The 21,050-nt window shown below is 36.5% G+C and overlaps 1 protein-coding gene across 1 annotated transcript; it reads left to right on the top strand.

The window, feature by feature from the left end:
* The first annotated feature begins 48 nt into the window (after positions 1–48).
* SYCP1 (synaptonemal complex protein 1) lies at positions 49–20,555 on the top strand. The gene is made up of 31 exons (XM_034069784.1): positions 49–156; positions 1,169–1,250; positions 1,876–1,922; positions 3,222–3,386; positions 4,206–4,273; positions 4,449–4,522; positions 5,347–5,405; positions 6,270–6,339; positions 6,953–7,026; positions 7,948–8,056; positions 8,337–8,431; positions 8,566–8,750; positions 9,028–9,095; positions 10,184–10,245; positions 10,933–11,037; positions 11,848–11,951; positions 12,234–12,351; positions 12,590–12,660; positions 13,313–13,394; positions 13,512–13,574; positions 13,900–13,962; positions 14,600–14,662; positions 15,252–15,368; positions 16,017–16,127; positions 16,774–16,866; positions 17,549–17,623; positions 17,933–17,992; positions 18,131–18,310; positions 19,280–19,423; positions 19,774–19,860; positions 19,944–20,555. The coding sequence occupies exons 1-31, from the start codon at positions 49–51 to the stop codon at positions 20,085–20,087; spliced, it is 2,946 nt and encodes a 981-aa protein (XP_033925675.1). The 3' UTR covers positions 20,088–20,555.
* The last annotated feature ends 495 nt before the right edge of the window (positions 20,556–21,050 follow it).

Genomic DNA, 21,050 nt, shown 5'->3' with positions numbered 1-21,050 from the left:
GGCCGGTGCGGCCGCCATGAGGTGACAGGCGCCTCTTATGCTGAGGCCATGGAAAAAGAAAAGCCGTTCAAACTGTTCGTGCCGCCGCGTCTGAGCAGTGGCCAAGTGTCTGCAGTCAAACCCCAGGCGAGCGCTCGGGCGACGGGGCTATGTCAGGTAAATGGTGTTGCCGCCTGCTTTACCGTGTGCTGCTCTGGAGGCGACGGCTGAGGAGCGGGGTGGGAGCGGTGAAAGAGTGGAGAGTCTTCCGAGGGGCTCCCAGGCTCTCCAGTCCTGAACCTCCCTCCTGGAAAGCACATATAAATACGTGCGGCGTGGGCGCCCAACTCGTTTTTCTGCTGTTGAGTTTGGTGCTGGGGGGTGAGCATCTCAAGTTTTAATTTCAAAGACTTTTACCTTTTTTTTTCCTATCAAAACTGAAAAGAATAATCTTCCTGAGCATCTGCTGTGTATTTTAACTGTGCATCACCAGTGATAAAACATGTTTGATGTGGGCAGTTCAGGTAGTAAGTGGGATGCGCACCACTCAGATACCCCTGCTGGCTTTGATTTACTGGTCTGGCCAGATAAAGCGTGCAGTGAAATGTTCTCTCTCTATGCTCTGAGTTATGTGAATTCAACAAGATACTTTTTCATGTTTAGGTGCCTTATGAAATATGTTTAAATTCCAGTGTGATATTCTGACAGGAGATGAGTTACACTGTTTACAAGGCAAATTTCTCTGATGCTTTGTAAAATGGAATGTTCATGCTAAAAGATAAGCAGGTGTGTTTTAGAAGTACTTTTGGGAGTAAAGTAAAATGTAAGTATCAAGTACTGGGGTGTGGGTGTGTTTAATCATGTTGCTTAATGAGTCCTTTGCAATGAACTGCATACAGGCATGCAGCAGCTAATAAATACTTGTCACCAAAAGCTTCCACATTGACCACAGTGTAGTCTGTAAAACAATCTACATAAGACCAACAGTTAGAAAAGCCACCAGTGAAGTAAGAACCACAGGAGAGAGTGCCAAAGCCATTGCCAATACCTTGGACTTCGCAAACTGTGGGCAGTTGATTCATTAATGGAAAAGTCTGTTTTCATGTTAGCTCGTGTTTTTTTTCCCCTGGTTTTTATAATCCTTCTTTACAAATCTACACATCAGAAACTAATTTTTTAATTTGTGCAGGGGGTTAACAAATGCCCAGATGATGATTTTAATTCGCCGTTTGTAATGAGTACACCAAACCGTGGTGAAATCACTGACTCTGGTAAGCCTATGTCGTGGTTTAAACTAAATCTGCACAGTTCCCCCTTTGTTTCCCCTCCCCCCCTCACCCTCCCACTCCCGGAGGGACGGGAAGGAGAGCCAGAGGAATACAACTCCCACGTATTGAGGGAAAATTAGTCCAGCAATCAAGGTATAACAGAAATAACTACCGGTACCAATAACAAATCAATGTTAGAGGAGACAAACAGGGAGAGAGAATACGATACCACCCGCCACCACGAGGCCAGCCCGGAGGAGAGAAAAAGCTCCCCCCTCCCCTCCTGGCGAGCTTCCAGTTGCCTCCCCGAGCCCAGCCCGGCGTGTTAACCCCTTCCCTCCCGGCCAGCTTCCAGTCCCCTCCCCGAGCAGGACGTGCTGTGGTATGGAATACCTCCCTGACTAGCCCAGACCAGGCGCCCTATCTCTCCTCCTCCCTGGCAGAGCATGAGCTACTGCTGAATCCATGACAGCCTAAAATAAGCCATTTACCTGGCACATTCTTTATATTTTTTCATATTGTCATTTTTCATGTGTTGTTTAACAGTTTCATAGATGGAACCATTATAAATACAGTCCCACTGTTATTTTTTATTAAATACATTGATCAAAATCTCTTAATGTTTCAGATGCGATTTCACAGGAAGTAAAACTTGGCTCTGAGGTAGATGAAGAGGTCAGATAAGTATAAACTCTGCGTATCTCATTTCCTAGAGCCTCTTAATTTGTTCTCAAAACACTACCTAAAGCACTATTCAGTAGATACTTCAGGGCTAAAGGAAGTAGCCAGAGGGGAGTAATAATTTTTTGTCTTCTATTTAAAGCTGAGTCACATAGTGAAGCTATTTGTGATTCAGTGGAGAGAAACCTTTAAATATTAAGGTGACTTTTTTTTAATTGACTTTTTTTTAAGGGCCTGGTAGGTCTGGGCATTTTAATCAGAATAAGATTTAGGCACTTAAGTATCTTTGTGAAACTGGTTCTGAATATTTTGAAAGGCGGAAGGATTGAAGTCAAAGTATTCTTTGGAAAATTGAAGCAGATTATCCCAATTGCTTTGTCTGGCTTTATTTTATCTATAAACCAATGAATTTAGTGGAGGGGTTTCCTGAAGCGTTTGATTCTTCTCACAGCATCTCTACCAATGTTCCTCTGCTTTAGTGCAACTCAGTAAAGCTATTTAGGTTTTTTTGCAGTAGCTTCCTGTGCTTTCCAGATACAAAATGCTGTGTGCTGCAAAAAAATGGAACAAAATATTCTTGCAGTCCTCCTAAAGGTTTTCATATCCCTGAGGACTAAACTTCTTTTAGCCCTTGTAGCTATTAAAGTCAGGACTCTGAAAATACCATGGTGCAGCCAAAACGTGAGTAGTGTTAGGTGACATCACACCTCAAACAAACTGCAGATCTGCCTTGTGAGCTGTGTACTATTACCTGGCTAAGCCACTGAACGAATGTTCCTTGTACAGTGCTTTAAAGATATTCAAAGAGCACAAAGTTGGTTGCTTTTTCTTCCTGCTTTATGTATGAGTTAGCTGCAAAAACTTATCACAGGTAATCCTGGACAAGATCTCTGAACCAGTTTAACTTAACTCAGCAGTATCTCTTGAAGTAAGAAGAGGGAAATGGTGTGCAGAATGGGAGGAATCCTGGCTCTACTGATCATTATAGCAAACCTTTTGTTGACTTTTAATGGAGTGCATTTATCCATATCTTTAAGAATATCTGTTTAGCAATGTCACTGTATCTCAGGGCACTGGGGTATTCGCTTTTGTTTTTGAGTCCTACTTGTTCTGTGATGTGCCAGTGCACGCGCAGAGGATGCACAAAGAATTAAACCTTGGTTCTTGGTAAGCTTGTGTCGCCATCTGTGGAAAAGAAATTACTCCTGTGATATTTCTAAGAGATAAATACCTATCTACAACATTATTAATTAAATAGCATTTGAGATTAAATTGTGGAATTTGTTTTAATAGAATGTAGAAACAGTGAATGAGTTGTACTCAAAACTCTACAAAGAGGCTGAGAAGATCAAGCGATGGAAACTAACTGTAGAGTCAGAACTAAAGCAGAAAGAAAGAAAACTGCAAGAAAACAGAAAGATTATTGAAGCACAGCGTAAAGCCATTCAGGAATTGCAGGCCAGTATTGTACCATATCCACTGAACATGTAAAGAGAAAGTTCTTCCTGTTGTAGTATGAAAATATTATTCATGCAATTAAATATATAAGAATGTTGCAGAGGTTGAAGTATTTTCGAGCTTTCAATGTGATGACTTCAAAGAAACCATTTGGCTGGATACCAGTGACCTATGGCTCTACTGTTATTAAAGGAAAAAGTAACATTTTGGTTTCTAAAAATAGTTTTTCTCATTTTAACAATGTGCATTCCATCTTTGTATTATTTACAAACACATCATAATGTGAGTGTGCTGAAACCTGTTCAAAACTGAGTAAGTTTTCATTTTCCTTGTAGCTGTAAAGTATGCTCGTGCTGTTTTCAACATATACAGGAAATGCACTCTGCTTTATCCTTGTTTCTAATCTTTTTGGTAGTGATGGACAGCTTTGTGACTGAAATACATATTTAAAACATTTTATTTGTCTTTTTTGTTGTTGTTTGTTTGTATTGGTTCTGTAATAGAGTTGTCTCTGATTGTTTGGCTTTTGCTTTGAGAAAGTGATTATTCTGAGAAAGGGTGTGCACCTGTAGGGTGTGAATGTGTGGATGAACAACATACCCCTGAGGGTTTCAGTTACTGGTAAATTATTGTTTATTGTTATGTCTTTCGTGTCAACTGTAACAAAAGATGGCTCAGTATGTATTGCCTGATAAAATGGGTTTCGCTGTCTTCTGATGCAGAAAATTACTTTTCCATGTGAGATCTGAGAAGTGAGAGTGTATTTCTAGTGCGTTTTCCAGTAACAGTGTGGTTTTTGTTTGTTCCCTATGAAATTAGTTTGAAAATGAAAAACTAAGTTTAAAACTGGAAGATGAGATATCTGAAAATAAAGACCTCTTAAAAGAGTAAGTAACACAGTCAGATATATTTTTATGAAAATAATTTGTTTTCATGCTGAGAACTGTGCTAGTAGCTGTTAAATCATAAAGCTCATCAGTGCATTTACAGCGTTAGTACTTGGGTATGCAAAGTACCGTGCATTCTGTGATAACATACTATGGTATTTTTTCCCTCTTCTAGAAACAGTGCCTCAAGGCATTTGTGTAACCTGCTTAAGGAAACCTGTACTCACTTCACAGAGAAGTCCACCAAATGTAAATGCTGTTTAAATTTTGATTTGTTGAAGTAAAGGTACTTCCAGCTTTCTCTAATCTAACAAAGGAAAGAAGCTGTCATTCAACCACAAATCTGTTTCCTGGTTGAGATAAACTGTATGTGGCTCTGCATCAGAGCAAGATTAGAAGTGAAGCCATAGGACTAATACACATATGTTTTTTGTAATGTTCAATCTAGAGGGTTTCTGAAGTCAGTATGACAATTTGCTAAAAGGTTACATGCCTGGAAGCTGTTTAGGTGTCTGAATACTGCTATTGGTTTAAGGCAGTGTAAGCAACCCTGATTAGCCACTAGCAGCAACTCCAGAGGAGTGCAGGTCTCCTGAAGTGTTGTCAGTCCACTGATGTTCTTCAGTCCTATCCAGGTACCTTGAATATATTAAGATATGTGAGGTGGAGATGAAATATTGTTACAGTTCTGTAATGGCAGTCCTGTGGTCTTGGGTGTCAGCTGATTTGAAGAAATTCAGTGCTAAACCTTGTATTACAGTTATTCAAACACTATATTTTTTGATCCAATAATACTGAACAACATTACTCTGTCAAAATTTAAATATAGTTATATAAATTGATCCAGAATTACATCAGAGAAAAAGTGAGATTACAAAGGAAATTTGAAAGCTGAGCTTGATTGATATTTCAATGGAACACACATTTTGCACAGATTATATAACTTTTAGCACCCTGCCTTTTAAATAAGAGCCTGTAATTACTTTTCTAATTTATTATGCTGTTTAAGTGTAAGGGCTTGGACAGCTGACATTGTTTTTCTAAAGGAAAACTGTATGTTCTTACTTTGATAGATGAACATGAAAGAGAAGAAACCAGACAACTATATGAGGAACTTAATAACAACATTGAAGTAAGTGATGTAGCTTGTAAAAAGGCTCAGATGTGATCTGAGTTATATGGGTATGTGGAGCTGTTTGAGTTACATGCATATTTTGAGATACTGTTTGTACAGAGAATGTCCTGTATTGATAAAGCAATTAGAACAGTCACATGTGATGCAGGAAGTCAGATTTTCAGTCCCTTTTCAAGAGTAATTTTTTGTATCTCACAGAGCATAGTAATGGGATAAAATGCAGCAGTGTTTGGGGTGGATGTAGATACATATCACCTGCTTGCCATAACTTCTGTCTGCTTTCTGTGCTCTGTTTCACCTACCTGATGATTTCACAGCATGGCTGAGGTTGGAGACAGCCTCTGGAGAGCCTTCCCTGCTAAAAGCAGGATTGACCAGAACAGGTTGCTGTGTTCAGTCAGGTTTAGGGGTCAGGTATATTAGGTTATTCTATTAGATAATTTTATGTATTTATAATAGAAAAATGTGGGACATCACTGTTTGGGAGTGATGAACTTGATATTAAGCCAGGTCAGAGTGTACATGCTATGATGTTTAAATACTAATTATAGGTTGCTGTGACAACTAAGAAAAACAAAACTCTTCCATTGTGTTAGGTATCTACATACACGGACCAGTAAAAATGTTTCTTCCTTGAAACTGTTTAGACCTTGAGTACAAAAATTCTTAAACTTCAAACTTTGAAAATTTAAAACATTCTGTTAGCTCAAGATATGTTTGTGCTTTGAATTTTGTTTATAACAAAATTTCTCCTACAACTGTAAATGAGCTTGTAACACTGTTTACGAAGCATAAACATTATTCTTTATTACTGAATGTACTTAGTTTTATATGAACTTACATATCGAATTTTATTTTTAGAAGATGGTAGTGGCATTTGAAGAGCTTCGTGTGCAAGCAGAGAACACCAGACTGGAAATGTGTTTCAAATGTGAGAACTGTTTATTGTTTTGATGCTGCAGGATTAACACTTTTATTCTTCATAGATTTTATTGCATTCAGTTTAGGGTTTCAGGCCAGAAAGATAAAAAGTGCTGAGGTGATGAACAGTTAACACTGTCAGTCTGGACCCACTTTTATTCATTCTGCCTGCTTTTAGATGCCTGAACCCTTTTATTGGTTTTCCACTGGGTCAGATTTGAAACTTTTTTTTTTCAAATAGTCACTCAAAAGTCTTAAGTTTTATCTGTGAAGTACAGGTATATTTAAATGAAAATGCACTAGTGTGCAGCCACAGAAATTGTAAGTAAATATTTGCTTTCTTTACAATATTTTGTGCCTGTTTCATTTTTGCTGTGCATTTATGTTTGTTTCTTATAGTAAACTATTAAACAATTAATGGAATAATGGACTAATTCTGTGGAAAGCTGGCACAAAAATTATTTTGTCTGATTAGAAAATAACTTCAAGCATGACCCCAGCAGTTACTCTTTAGGAAACAACTTATACAACAAATGATAAGCAATCTTAAACTGGAAATGCTATTTAACTTGGAGTATATTTTAGCTTGTGTACTTACTGTGGATATTACTATTTCTCAAAAGTAAAAGAAGAAGCAGAAAAAGTGGACAAGCTTGAAAAAGAATGCCAACTGGAAGTCAGTGTGAAGGAAAAGCAGGTTTGCTCACTTTTACAATCTAATATGTACAGCTTTAGTTTTGAAACAAATCTTGTGGTTTCTTTAATATTTGAACTCTTTTTGGTTTTGTGACTGATAGGTCAAATGAAAACAATTATTTTAAAAGTGCTTAGCTGTTTGTAACATATTTGTATTTTGGAAGGTTGAAATGAAACTGCTGTATCATAACAAGGGATAGTTTAGTGACAGGATTTAAAAACATGTAAGGTCTGGATTCTCTTTTTGTTCTCTATACATATACTTGCCTTTATCAAGTTGCTTGTGTAGGAGAATAAAGTTAGCAAAGCAGTCATCAGTCCTCATAGTTAAGGAAGGTATGGTTCATCTCTGGTAAAAGGAAGGTGTGAAGAAGGATTACAGTACATATCAGATCACAGGCTGATAAGAGAGTTTAGTAATGTGAGATTAGAGTAGGGTTTTGTATTGGTGATGAGGGAAGACTAATCAATTTGAGGAAATGAGTTGTGATAAGAGTTTTTAGTTCGTAAGCAACAGTCTGAGAAGCTGGGCACGCATCTGGGTCTGGGAAGGTCAAGAGTTATTGTTTTTTCCGAGGATGGATGAACAAGTCTATGATTCTATGATATTGCAAAGGGACAAGGAATGTTTCTCAGGATCAGTAGAAAGGACAAAAAATCATCTGGAGCTGCATTTAAGTAAGATTCCAGTAACTGTAGTTATGTTCCAGTATCTTTAGTCTGTTGAAATTAATATTTTGAATTTGAACTGTAGAGCTTTTTCATGCCGAGAAATATGACTTGATCAATACTTGGCTAGGATTGACCACCTTGTTTAACTTGACTGGCAGTAGTATGTTGCTAATCACACGCAGTGCACAATGAAAATGAGAATCTATCCTTTTTTATAGACTTCATGATGATATTATTTTAATTTTGTTAGATTTCAGCTCTTACCATACAGAGTGATGAAAAAGATGATATAATAAGAGATATGGAAACTCAGCTGCAGGAATCGAAAAATAAGATTGCTGACTTAGAAGAAGCAAAAAGTAAGAGCTCTCTCTGCTGCGTTAGCATGTAGTTAGTTATAGAAGTACAGGGAACAGAACGATGATAATTTTACCCTGTTACTAGTCAGCAGCAAAATTTTGGGTCCTTGCAAGGCCACATTTTTGTGTGGAACAGAAGCTGCTGACAAACTATGGCATGAATATTCTATGTAACTTTTGTTCAGTTAAAGGAATATATTGATCTGTAAAATAGGAATGCAAACATTTTTTAGTAAATCTCATCTTTTTCTTACATTTAAGCATATATCTTTCTGCTTAGGACATGAAGAAGAAATGTTGAAGAAGTCCCAGATCTGTCAAGAACATTTGAGGGCAGAATTGGAAGAGACCAAAGTTTCACTGAGGAAAACAGAGGTACAGCTTGCTTATAGCTTTTCTAGTATAAATAGATCAGATGACTAATTGCATAAATAGTGATACTTTATATTTGAAATAGTTGTAGCTGTTTGTTGCAAAACACCTTTAGAAATGATATAATTCCTTCGAAGGTTACTCAAAAGAGCTTAGAAACTGAATTGCAGACTGCAGTGAAAGCATTAATTGAGATGACTGGAGAAAAAGAAGCACAGGTGGAAGAGTGTAAAAAAGCCAAGGCTTTGCATGCATCCCTGAGAGAAGAGTTTGAGACTTCCATTTCCAGTTTGAAAAACTTGCTGCAAACAGAGCAAAATAGGTAAATTAAACAGTTTCAATTCCAAGACTAGGTAAAGCACTGGATTACAGAGCTGCTGAGGATAAAATGTCTCCAGAGAGGGAGACTTCACAACCTCCCTGGGCAGCCTGTTCCAGTGCTCTGCCACTGCCAATGGAAAGTTTTTACTCATGTTGAGGTGAAACTTCTTGTGTTTTAGTTTATGGCCATTGCACCTTGTCCTGACTTTTTATTATCCTTTAAGCTGCAAATGCAGCCCTTTGTACTGAACTTTTTTTTTCAAATACCGTTTCCTTAGATCAGAGAAATATCATGATGAGTCAAAGCTGCTGACCTTGGAGCTCAGAAATAAATCTGCTGAACTGGGTAAGGTTTATAGAAAGAAAGAAAATGGGCTAGGTAATAAAAATGGTTTTTTTGGTTTTACCGCATCCCGTACCTGTCAGGAATACTGAAATCCTTTTTTACTTATCTGACTCCCTTTGGTAGTTGGTGTAGCTGGCAACAGTCCCACAGCAGTGCTGTGCGGAGCTCCAGTAGTAAGACCATAGGTTCGTGGATTCTCCTGGAAGTCATTTTGGTCTCTCTGCACTCTTCCAGTTAAGACCTGTTAGAGAGGTGGTTTTACACTGCTAAGCAGCAGATTCCAGGAATTTGTTCTGTAGCTTGCAGCAGGGACGCATCACTTACATTAAACTTTCCTGCAGAGTAATCTCCCCATGTTGGATGTAGAATTACACTGACTGCAGTTAGCTTTAAATGTTTTGATATCCTGTGATTTCTAGATCTTCACTGCTTATCCCCCAGAGGAAGAGCTTTCTCTTTAGCACTGTTTTCCCAGTGTGCAGCATGTGTCTCTAGTCCTGATATGATAGACGAGAAATAGAATTTTATGTCCTTGTACATACTGAGGCCATCTAAGGAAAAGCATTCCAAAGTTAGCTGCCAATGCTTGTCTGGAACAAGGTAAGATGTGACCTCTGAGAATTCCAGAGCAAAAGTGTATTTGGTGTCCAGTACTTGCAAACACCACCAGTAACATGAAAGTATCTATAGAAAACCTTTTGAAGTCACTGGTAAGTGATTTGTTTTTTGAGCATATCCATGTGATTATTTTCAACCCAGATATTTTTGTCTGGAAAAATGCAGATGTATCAATACTTGGCGATGACTCCATTCTGTCAGTCCACAGTTTATTTGACTGTGGAAAACACAATAGCCTCTGGATTTTATTGAAGAGAAATTATTAGTTTCTTTTCAAATATAGATTTGCTAGTGTCTTTCTGAATAGTTTTTTTCAACTCTACATTTCAATTAAGTCATAATTTAGCTTTACAATTTCTGAACTTAATCCATCAAGTTTTGAAAGCTGGGTACTGCAGAGGGATAAATGCCTTCTACTCCTGCTAAATATGTAAAACTGTTCAATTAATTTTACATTACATGTGCGGTAGAAGAGATGACTAAACTAAAATGTGACAAAGAAATGCAACTGGAAGAGCTGTCAGAAACACTGGTAAATGTTCATTTTATTAGTCTCATGGGATTTGCTTTTCATCTGAAGTCTCTTGCTTTGGAAGGATCTTAAGTACCATATAAAAACACTGTCTAATCTGCTTTAACGTTGCTATTAATCTTCCTTACCTGTTTGGGGCTTTTCCTGTGGTGAACATTAGCTCAAACCTCATGAGCACCATGTGTGTGACATTTTAGGCTGAGGGATCTACTCTTTTTTGGCAGTAAAGAGAATTACTTCACAAATCTGTTGTGATTATTTTGCTGCTTGTGGGTTGTTAGTTATGGTGAGGCACCCTCCATACTAAGAAAACATTTAAGAGCCTGCAGAAAGGTCTTTTTTGGGATATAACACCCTGTTCCATGTATTCCTGTTAGAGTGTTCTGTTCTTACTTACAGGGCAGTTTCCTGAGGTATTTAGATCTGATCTCTGAACCTTACTGCACTGTGAAACAGGCCCATTTTCTCTTATGAAGTCTAAGCTATACATAAAGTACAGTTTTAATACACAGGATTATTTTTGTTGTGATCTTTATTTACATGATCTGTATTTACAATTATAACAAGAAATTCAATCAGCTAAGGACGGATAGAGTGAAACCAGGTTTGCATTTTACCGTGTTTTTTGTTCCTTATGTACTGTGCATTGAATTTTCTGACCTGAGATTCACTGACGTTCTTAAACAGGGAAAAGTTGAAGCACTTCTAGTGAAGAAGCAAGATCTTGAGGCTACTTTAGAAGATTTGCAGGAGAGAGAAAAAGAAACGAAAAATGTTCTCCAAATCAGAGAGGTCTGAATAAAGAGTGATAATACCATGTTATTAATAGCTATGTCACACTTTATCACTTGTATAGAAGAATGTAAGAGATACCACCTAGTCAGACCAGTGCTCTACCCTATGCTCCGCTCATGACAATGACAGCAGAAGATACAAAGTAGAAGAGTCTGACTCTTATCTGTAGTCCATTGCCTTCACCTTCGTACAGTAGCTGTATTAAGAATGTTTGAGGACACATCCCTGTGAATTGTCTTTGCTATCGGTTTATGGAATAGTTCTTGTTCACCTGTACTCATGCTTCTCACGCTGTTTGTCTCCAGATCCTTCTGTGATACAAAATTCCTGTAGTCCACTATGTGCTGTGCCTGGAAACTAATCCTCTGCCCCCCCTCTTCCCTGCTCCCTCCACCTCCCAACAACTGCCTGCCAGTGCCTATGGTATCAGTACATCACCAGTTATTTGGAGGAGACAGTATTCAAAATATTTCTGTATTAGGAACTACACCACATTACAAGGTTTGCCTTAGCTTGTAATGGCAGCAGATTTCAGAGGAAAGAGTTTTGCTTTGTGGTTTGAGATGCATCCAAAATATGTGCTTATTCTATCACATAGTACTGCATTTCTGTGCGTTTTTCTATTATTTTATTTAGGTGAACAAATGTCTTTGTTTAAATTTTAAAGTTACTTTGGTCAGTAACTTTGCAGACTAGTTGGACTTGCAATAGTGACACAGTTAGTACTTGTATCTGTTCCATATCTAACACAGCTTCTTCATCACCCCAGAGAGATGTAAAGATACATGCTTCCTTTTTCTTTTGCAGAAAGAAATCCAAGATTTGAAAGTCCAACTGAGCAATACAGCTGAAAAGGAAAAAAATTATTTAGACCATTTTAAGGCACTGAAAACAGATCTTGAACAAGAGGCGTATGATTATGTTTTTTTTTAATAATATTAAGGTTTTTGTATGTGTGTGTGTTACAAAGAAGTTACTTTGATACACAATGAAATGATCTATGATTGCTTTCTAATGAAAGTTGAACCTGTGCACATAGTATGACATCTGTTACGTACTTACATTTATAAATTTGTCAGTATGGGACTGGACTTCTTCAGTGGGAAGTAACATTCTTGTACCAGATGAATTTAACTTAAAAGGAAATTATAAAATACGTGTTCTTAATCCACTGACCATTTGTTTTGAACTAGGCTAAAGAATGAACAACTGACAGCATATATCAATGAGCTTTCATTAGAAAAAGAGCAGGTAGCACAAGAGAAAGCTGCTATGGCTGCAGAACTTGAGAAACTGCAAGAGAGTCATGAGGCAAGTTGTAAACTTCCAGCTGTTTTTAAAGGACAACATTCAATTACAAGTCATGTGGGAAACTACAATATGACACGGTTATTTAGACGATCTGAACTATTTTTTGTATTTAAAATATAAAGGAAGTACAGTTGCCCTTGTGAATAAGGGAGGTCAAGATACTGCTTGAGATGTCTTTGAATTTTTTCAAATGGCTCTTTGGATTTTATCCATCTTACTTACATGGGTCTTTCTTTAGGATTGTAAGAAAAAAGAAGAAAATGCAAAGCAGTTAGTTGAAAACCTGGAAGAAGCAAATGCCCAGCTAAGGCAAGTAAAGCCAAATATCAATGTACATGTCATTAAAGGAAGTAGACTCTGTTCCTTCACAGTTAGTTTCAATGTTTTGTTCATATGCGGCTTTCTCTGATTTTTAGTTTAGTTTTTTTTAGGTTCTATAGCTAAACAGAAATTAGTGTTAGCCATGCAGAAGTTTCTACAAATTAGCAATGCCTATTGTTACGGGAATCATTTTTGCCCTAGCTTCATATCATGTGCAGAGAGCTGTCCTGTTCTGCATTAACTTAGGGGTGGTGTAAATAAAAATAGACATGAAAGGTTATGGAGTGAATGTGAAAAGGTGAAACTGTTTCAATGTTACTCTCTGAAGCAGTCTCTCTACCACCAACCGTTAGACAGGCAGCCTTCATGTTTCATAGACGTGTTACAATATTACAGATTGAAATATAATTTTACTCAAGTAAGGAGAACATCTTTCCATATTTACAAAAATCTGTCCAGTTCAGACACTGACTTCCCAGTCACTTTGTACCTTTTTAAGAACATTTTCATGGAACAATTTATGCAGTTTCTCATCAATATTAACAACTCTCCTTAGAAAATAAAGTATAAATAGCAGTAGTGAAAAGAAGTTAAAGTTATTAAATAAATATTTACTGATGTTTTTTAATTTGGCATTTAGAAATGAACTGGAGTCTTTCAAGGAGAAGATGGCAAAGAAAGGTGAAGAGATTAAAAGTAAACTGGATGAAAGAGAAGAAAATGTATGCCATATCCTGTGCTTTATCATGAAAATACATAAGCACAACTCTCTTTTTAACACCATAATGGATTTCAAAATCTTACTGTAAAAAATCAAAGATTTATAATTCTAATTCCAGGCTAAGAATATTGAAAATGAAATGTCAAGAAAGGAAAAGCAGATGAAAATTCTAGAAAATAAGGTATGAAAATTTAGCTTTGCATGGATTGTCGAGAACTTCATACGAGGTTATTGTTACATTGTGAACTTACTCCTTTTTCCTTTTCTTTCTTAAGTCTATAACCACTGAGGAACTGGTGCACTGCTGCTAATGCTGATGGTACTGGGCTAGCAAAATCCTTGTAGTACTTTATGGTTAACAGTCCAGTTGTTGTCACACATGTTTCAGTCCCATTGGAATTAATCAGACTATGCGAATGCATGTTTAAGAACATTGACAGTAATCTCTAATATAGAGAGTAAATTTTTAGGATCTTGTTAACTAACGTTTGAAATATCCCTTTTAGTTGAATAATTTAAAGAAACAAGCTGAAAATAAGAACAAATGCATTGAAGAGTTGCAACAGGAGGTATGTACAGTTGCTAAAATTCACATATACATAAAACATGGTGTTTTGTGGTAACTTTTCAATAGTTTTTGTCTGGTGTGATATCTTTAGAAATATCTATGTAATTTATAACATTTTTTATCCTGAGTAAATTAAGGAGTCACCTTTGGAATGACTTGATCTTTCAATTTATCCTTTTGAAAAATGCAAATGAAAAAATAATAACTTTATTGTAATACAGTATATGGTATCGCAGATATCCTTAATATCCTTAACCTATATCAGTTACCAATAGTAGAAAGGAATTGTGCATTAGGACAAGTTGTTAATAACTGTACTGTAAAAATACATAACTTGTACTCTTTTTGTCATGACATCTGCACAGTTTTTGTCAGCAGCATTTTAGTTTTTTTTCCCATTGATCACCCTCATGTTATTCTCTGCTCTTGCCCATGAGGAGGCTTTCATAAGGCCATAGTAACAGTATTATTCAAGTCAGTAGATGAGCACTCTTTTGTTTAGAAAATTGATCTGAAGCCTGAACTGCACAACAAAAAGGGAGTTAACTGCTTGCTGAAATCTGGAATGAACAGTGAAATCCTTACATAGTTCTATGAACTTACTGAAGTGTAGTGTTTGTTTTACTTCATTTTAACAGAATAAACTGCTGAAAAAGAAAATTACTGCAGAAAACAAGAAGACAAGTTTTTATGAAGGGAAGGTGGGTTTAAATAACCATATGCAAGAGGAGGGTAAAGCACAAAGACTGAATGTTTGAAGTCCCAGTGTAATTAATGATAATACATGTTAAAAATGTTCTTAATTGGTTTAGGGATCTGGGATACAGATTTTTACAGGAATGAGCCCATGAGGTGTTTCTAATTTTAATCACTGGACACTGCCAAGGCTGTCAGACATTTATAATAGATGGGCATCACATCTCAAGGAATTATGTTCCTAACCAGTCCCTTTTTTTTGATTGATAGTGCACTGAACATTATTGAGTAATGCCACCCATTGAAACAGAGAAGAGCCTTGAGCTTTAAGACTGTGTTATTGACAGAGGTGCACAAAACTGGTGTGATCTGACTTTCCCATTGTGATGTTGCCATTGTTTCTGTGAACATTTTCTAACTCACTACAGGCCAAGGTTCAAGTCTATGAAAAATCCTGAACATTAAATAGGGAACAGTTCAATCACATGCCTAAAAAGTAACAGAGTTGTTCTGCTTGAGCATTAGAGGTAAAAATAAATCGTTGGCATATTTGTTCCTGAACAAATAACAGCAATAATTCTGCATTCTCAAAAGGTGAATAAATTAGAGTTAGAGATGGAAAATATGAACAAGCAACATAAGGAAGCAGTTGACATCTATGAGAAGGACATTGAAGCAAAAAAAGTAAATGAAAATAAACTTCTTGAAGAGGTGAGAGCTGTTAATTTTACTACATCTTTGATATTTGTAATATGTTGCTTTTATGGAGCTGTATCAACTAGAGTCCTTGCTCTTACATAGCAGTCTTATCAACATAAATGGAACTTCTAAATGATTTTAAGGTCCTTTCCAACCCTAACTATTCTATGATCCTATGATTCTTGTATATGCAATGCTTTAGTATCTTAGAGCCATAAGCTGAAACGTTTGTATATGTCTTTTAGGAATAAAAAGTGAGTTAAAAAACCTTTTTTGTCAGGGTGTTGTTCACAGAAACTCTGTTCTTGGTATAAATACTGCATAAGCAAATTATACTGTAACTTTTCCCAGTATTTTTCTGCCCTCACTTTTTGAATGGTAATATCTAAATACATGAGGGCAGAGGGCTTGAAATGGCTGTGTGGTTTGAAATGACACTTGTCTGCCCAAGGGGAATGGCTGTAGTTTTAATCTAGGTTTATTTGCCTATTTTAACAATCTGTGTAAAAGATGTGAGATTTGAAAAACTACACTAAATGAGATTTACATTGTAGGTACATTGCACCCACAGAAATAAAAAATAATGAAACTAAGATTCTTTTTAAAAAAGATATGTTGTTGATAATTGTTCATTAATTAAACGAAAGCTGTTACTAACAGGTAGAAAGGATGAAGTTGCTTGCTCATGAAGCAGCTGCAGTTCAGAGAGAAACTGATATCCGATGTCAGCACAAGATAACTGAAATGGTGGCACTTATGGAAAAGCATAAGGTAAGAGATGTGACTGATTTATGTGATGTGTAATGTGTAATACTGTGCCAAGTAAAAACCTGTAAAAACCAGAATATTACAGATTGGAAAGTGAAATTTCTTAATAAAGGTGCGAGTCCAGAAAATAAAGCTGAACATATGCTGACATCTCATCTAAAAATAAACTCCTATTGTGAATATGTGCTTTACTGGCAGATACATTCCAGTTACCTAAGTTTTTAGGATGTTTTTGGTTTGATATTCAGGCCTCCTTTGGTACCGTCCTAATGCCATGTGGTTCAGTATCAGTTTGGGGCCTTTCAGTTGGATCACTTTGGAACCTTCAGCAGTTTAACATGTCTTAATTACATTCCTAATGACTCTGGTTTGCAATATATTTAGCAGGTACCATTAATACAAATAATACGTCTTTTATGTGCTGGAGCACATACCACTGCCTAGAGACAAAGCATTCTCTGTCAGCCCATGGAATAATACTGCTTCTGCATTTTCTGGTTCACAGTTTCTGCTGAAGTGTCAATGTTTGTTAATAGCAATTTTCAGATGTTCAGAAGAACATTATTTGAAAAAAGGAATAATATTTTATTTAATGGTAGATCTGTAATTCGAACGTTTCGTCATGTTTTGAATTTTTTTTTTAACATAGTGTGAATATGATAAAATGGTTGAAGAAAAAGATACTGAATTAAAACTTTATAAAGAAAAAGATCAAGAGCAGTTCTCATCAAAAAGAGCATTGGTAAGGTGAACTCTTCAGCGCTAATTCAATGGAGGGGCTACTGTCCTTGAAGTGTAATATAACTATAAATATCATATTAGACTTCTTCCTGTTTAACACTTGCGGGGTTAAGTGTCTGCTTTAGTGGAAGAGAACAGTAAAGATCAACCCACTAATTTCTGTTTGCTGTTATTTACAGGTTTTATTCTGTGCGCTAAAACCCCACACCTGTTCCTAAAAACACATCTGAGTAGCTTTGCTTTTCTGTCTGCTGTCATGTTTGTTTTTTTTCCTGTGTGTCATGTTTTAACCTCACTGAATAAGAAACATTTGTATTAAATAGTTTGATTCCACCTCTCCCCCTCATTCTCACAAGTGTTTGAAGTTCTTACCTTGAACAGATCTGGTCAAGTGCCTGTTTCTTAGTACCTTAGTTTCTTACTTCAGCTCTTTTAAAAACAAACTGAAACAAAACTTCAAGTCTAGAGTTGCATCATACTCCCCCAGCTGCTTCTTTGATCATCTCCTATTCTAGCAATTGAATCACCCCTCAGCATAACCTTATGAACAAGTAGGACTCTCATACAAATGGAATTTTCTTCTGTGTATAAGGAATATCACTGTTAATTACTGTCTCATTTTGGACCATGATCTTTTTTCCAGGTTAACCATAGCTAATCCTATCCTATCTAATTGTTTCTAGGAGAATGAGCTTTCATGTTTGAAAAGTGAACTGTCATCCCTTAAGGAACAACTTAAAGCAGAAATTCAAGAGAAGGTTTGGTTTGGTTTGGTTTGGTTCAGATTAGATTTAGCAGTTTGGGTGACATGCTTGGCCTGGTCTTGGGCACTGTAATAATGAGAGCTATGAAGTCACTTTTGATTCTAAGTCTTGCTCTCGCTTGCTGTCTGATTTCAAGAGCTTGATGTTCTCTGAAGTCATTATATCTCATTCCTTGTGTTAGTGAGTGTTTTGAATTACTCCTCAATTGGTAAGTAATGAGGGAAGCATGGAGAAAATATCAAAGAAAAATTTCAACAGCTGAATTCAAATACGATATTTATTTCCTATCACAACTCTTTTTAGGAGAATCTTGCAAAAAAAGCCCTGCAAAATATGGTTCCTGAAAAGGAAAAGAAGCACAAGGTACCTTTAACCTTATCATTAATGAACTTTAAATTTGGTAATATTTATGCATGTGCAATACACTGAAGTTCATGATAAATAATCTACATTCAACAAAAGAGACTGAAACACTTTTAATTTAAACCTCTTTCATCTTAGAAAATACAGACTCATTTTGCTGAGCCTCCTAAACCTCAATTTGATCTGGACTATGAATCAATTAATGTAAAGAATAAAAGGTCTCCAAACGATATTCCTACAAAAGTCAATGTGATGGAAAAGACTAAAATGCCTCCTTCAGTATCTGCAAAGAGTCCCCTGGGTAATCCATCATTCAAGGTCTGTAACTCGTAAGAGTGAATTGGTCTTGGTTTACTTTTCTGACTGAATTTCTTTTGACTGTGTAGCTGCTTATTTATTTTTTGTTGGGATAAGCAGGGATTTAAAAGGTAGATAGCCACAAAACCCAAAAATGTATTCCAGAGGGATATCAAAGAGCAGCTTGTATAAGGGCTCCTACTGTGTGTAGTTTTCCTTGCTCAGTTCCTTGTCTATTACCAGTAACAGTTCCGTCCTAGAGGGACTGTGAGTTTAATAATGCCTCTAGAATTTTTTTACTTAAAAGTGGTGTCTCTTTTAAAAGGCACGTTTTTCTCTATGGAATAGAAAATAGCTTGTGTTGCTGTAAAAACTGTCAGAGTATTCGTGGCTGCTTCAGCAGAACTGTAAAACCTCATGTAAAACCTGTCAGCAGCTCACACATGGTGTTAGTTTCTGTTGTTAAGATACAACTGCCGTTTTCCTGTTATCCTTTAAAAAAAGGATTGCAGGGTTCCATTGCAATGTCTCTGAGAAGTTTAACTTCTAGAAAAAGAGCTATTTAAGTAAACCCAACCTTGTTCTTGATGTCAGTAGCAGTGTCTTTCTGAAAGCTTATTACTGCAGTTTGTTTGATGGCATTTCCTTAGCTGTTGGTTATAGGCTGCATGTAGGAGCTACAATTCGGAATACCTTGAGTTTCTATAGATAAGCATGAAGAAGTTAAATGCAGTCAGCCATAAAACTCAGTTCTCCTACAGCTTCCTGTTCATTCTCCTTGTTTGGCAGCAAAAAAAGGGACTTTATTGTTTGTTTTTCCTTTGTCTTGGTTTATGCTCCACATTCTGGATAGAATGATAATGCATGGTTCCACAGCACATCTCTAGTCTTCCTGCACTCAGTCTGTAAACTGGGGTATGAGTTTGGGTTTTATGTTCTATAACTGACACTGAAAATAGAATGAACAATTACAAGTATTTTCTTTCTCAGGCATACATGATAAAGACTCCTCCAGTACAGAAACTGCAGAGTGAAAGCACAAACCTGCTCTCAGAGCAGAGCATGAGGAAAAAACAGAAAGTGCTGCTCCAGTTGGACACGCAGTCAGACAGCTCTGAGCACAGCGACCTCCTGGTAAAATCAGAGAGCAAAGAGCACGCTTACACTTCCTTGTGCACATTACTATATATAAGAATGTATAGAAAGTATGTAGGGTTCCAAGACAATATTTATGTGCATATTGGTATTTCAGTGGTTCTCCCTGGAACCGCATTTCTATGTACAGAATGAGTAACTCTATGACAGACGGTACTGCTACAAAAAGTCCATTCAGTCATAGAATAACATTGTATATTGTTCTTATTGAACTGTTGAGGCTTCATAGTAACATTCTAACTTTTATTTAATACTCTTAACACCCCCCCAGGAGAAAAGTTTAAAAAAGATAGTTTTGCACATATTTTAAGTAACTTTTTTTTTTTTAGAGCCTAGTCTCAGAGGAAGAAATGTTTAAAAAACTGTACAGGGATTATCCTCAGGCTTCACAATTATATACCATGACACCAAAAAAGGTACCTTAAAGTTTGTTTTCATGACAAGCCAGTTACTTAAATACATTATAGGAACTAGTGAATGACTTAATTCCTCTTCTTAGAAATCAGCTACATTAAACGTGAAGACCCCAGGCTCTGTACTGAAACTGTCAACCATGAGGAAGATGCGTGAGGCAGGATGGACAGCAGTTTCCAAACTGGACAGGAAAAGGAAAATGAAAGAAGCTGAGAAGCTCTTTACTTAAAATGACAAAATGACCCGTGCCCTAGCATGGTCTGATGAGCACAGCCACAGTAGTAGTATTCTCTCTGAGTTAATACATTGTTGCATTTTTCTGCCATACTCAGCATGTTTAATACTGCATTCGTTTTCTTTATACACGTAAATGTTCTAGATACGTAACTCCATACACCTGCAGAGCAGATTTTGCATTTCATCCCCTATGCTACACAAAGTTAGACAAATAAGCCCATTTTTAGATGTTGAGATTGGTGTAACTACATAGAAAGTTGTTTCAAAACAAAATACAAAAGTCTGGCATTAGAAATACTGGTTTTAGAGAAATACAGCTTTTTTCTTTTAAATTTATTATCTTTCTCTTAATACATAATTCACAAAAGGGTATCACTTAAAGAAAGAAATCCTGAAGCTGTTAAACTGCGTGTGCTTTTACTTGACATCATCTTGCTTTTCTGTTCGTTTTAAATGTTACTAGAATTGTCTTCTTAGACTGTTTTGTTTTCAGTAGCTCCTATTTCAATATGTTAAAACAGTTTTGAAACTTTTACATTTGAATTTCCAATAGAATTACTTCAGTTTAAAAAGATTTTGGCTTCATGAGTAATGAAATGTGTACATGTTTTAAGATTGTAAAAGCAATGTTATTAAATTGTTTGTCTGAAACATAAAGCGTTGGACCAAATGTTGCTTTCTGGATAAGAACACTGATATAAATTACCAGGCAGCCTTTCTATGGATTAACAGGTTCTGCCACATAGGCATAATAGTTTAGAACAACATATATTTCTATGTTAATCCTTGATTAATGCTAGTTTCACAACAACAACAACCTGCTCCGGAGTTTAGAGACAACAGGAAAACTACAGGTACATCTTAAATTACTGTGAAAGATCAAAATCCTGGATGTGTCTAAAGTGGGTAGGAAAACATCTGCATTTCATTCTTTTTGTGTAGCAATTTAAGGTAT

This window comes from Melopsittacus undulatus, chromosome 16 (genome assembly GCF_012275295.1).
Source record: "Melopsittacus undulatus isolate bMelUnd1 chromosome 16, bMelUnd1.mat.Z, whole genome shotgun sequence".
In the NCBI taxonomy this organism is placed as follows: domain Eukaryota; kingdom Metazoa; phylum Chordata; class Aves; order Psittaciformes; family Psittaculidae; genus Melopsittacus; species Melopsittacus undulatus.
Note: the sequence above shows the minus strand (reverse complement) of the source record. Positions and strands in the feature narration are given on the sequence as shown.

Coding starts and splice junctions, on each gene's coding strand:
- SYCP1 (XM_034069784.1), top strand. CDS start 49: ATGGAAAAAGAAAAGCCGTTCAAACTGTTCGTGCCGCCGCGTCTGAGC. Junction 8,751..9,027: donor CTGCAAACAGAGCAAAATAG/GTAAATTAAACA, acceptor CCGTTTCCTTAG/ATCAGAGAAATATCATGATG. Junction 10,246..10,932: donor AAGAGCTGTCAGAAACACTG/GTAAATGTTCAT, acceptor GTTCTTAAACAG/GGAAAAGTTGAAGCACTTCT.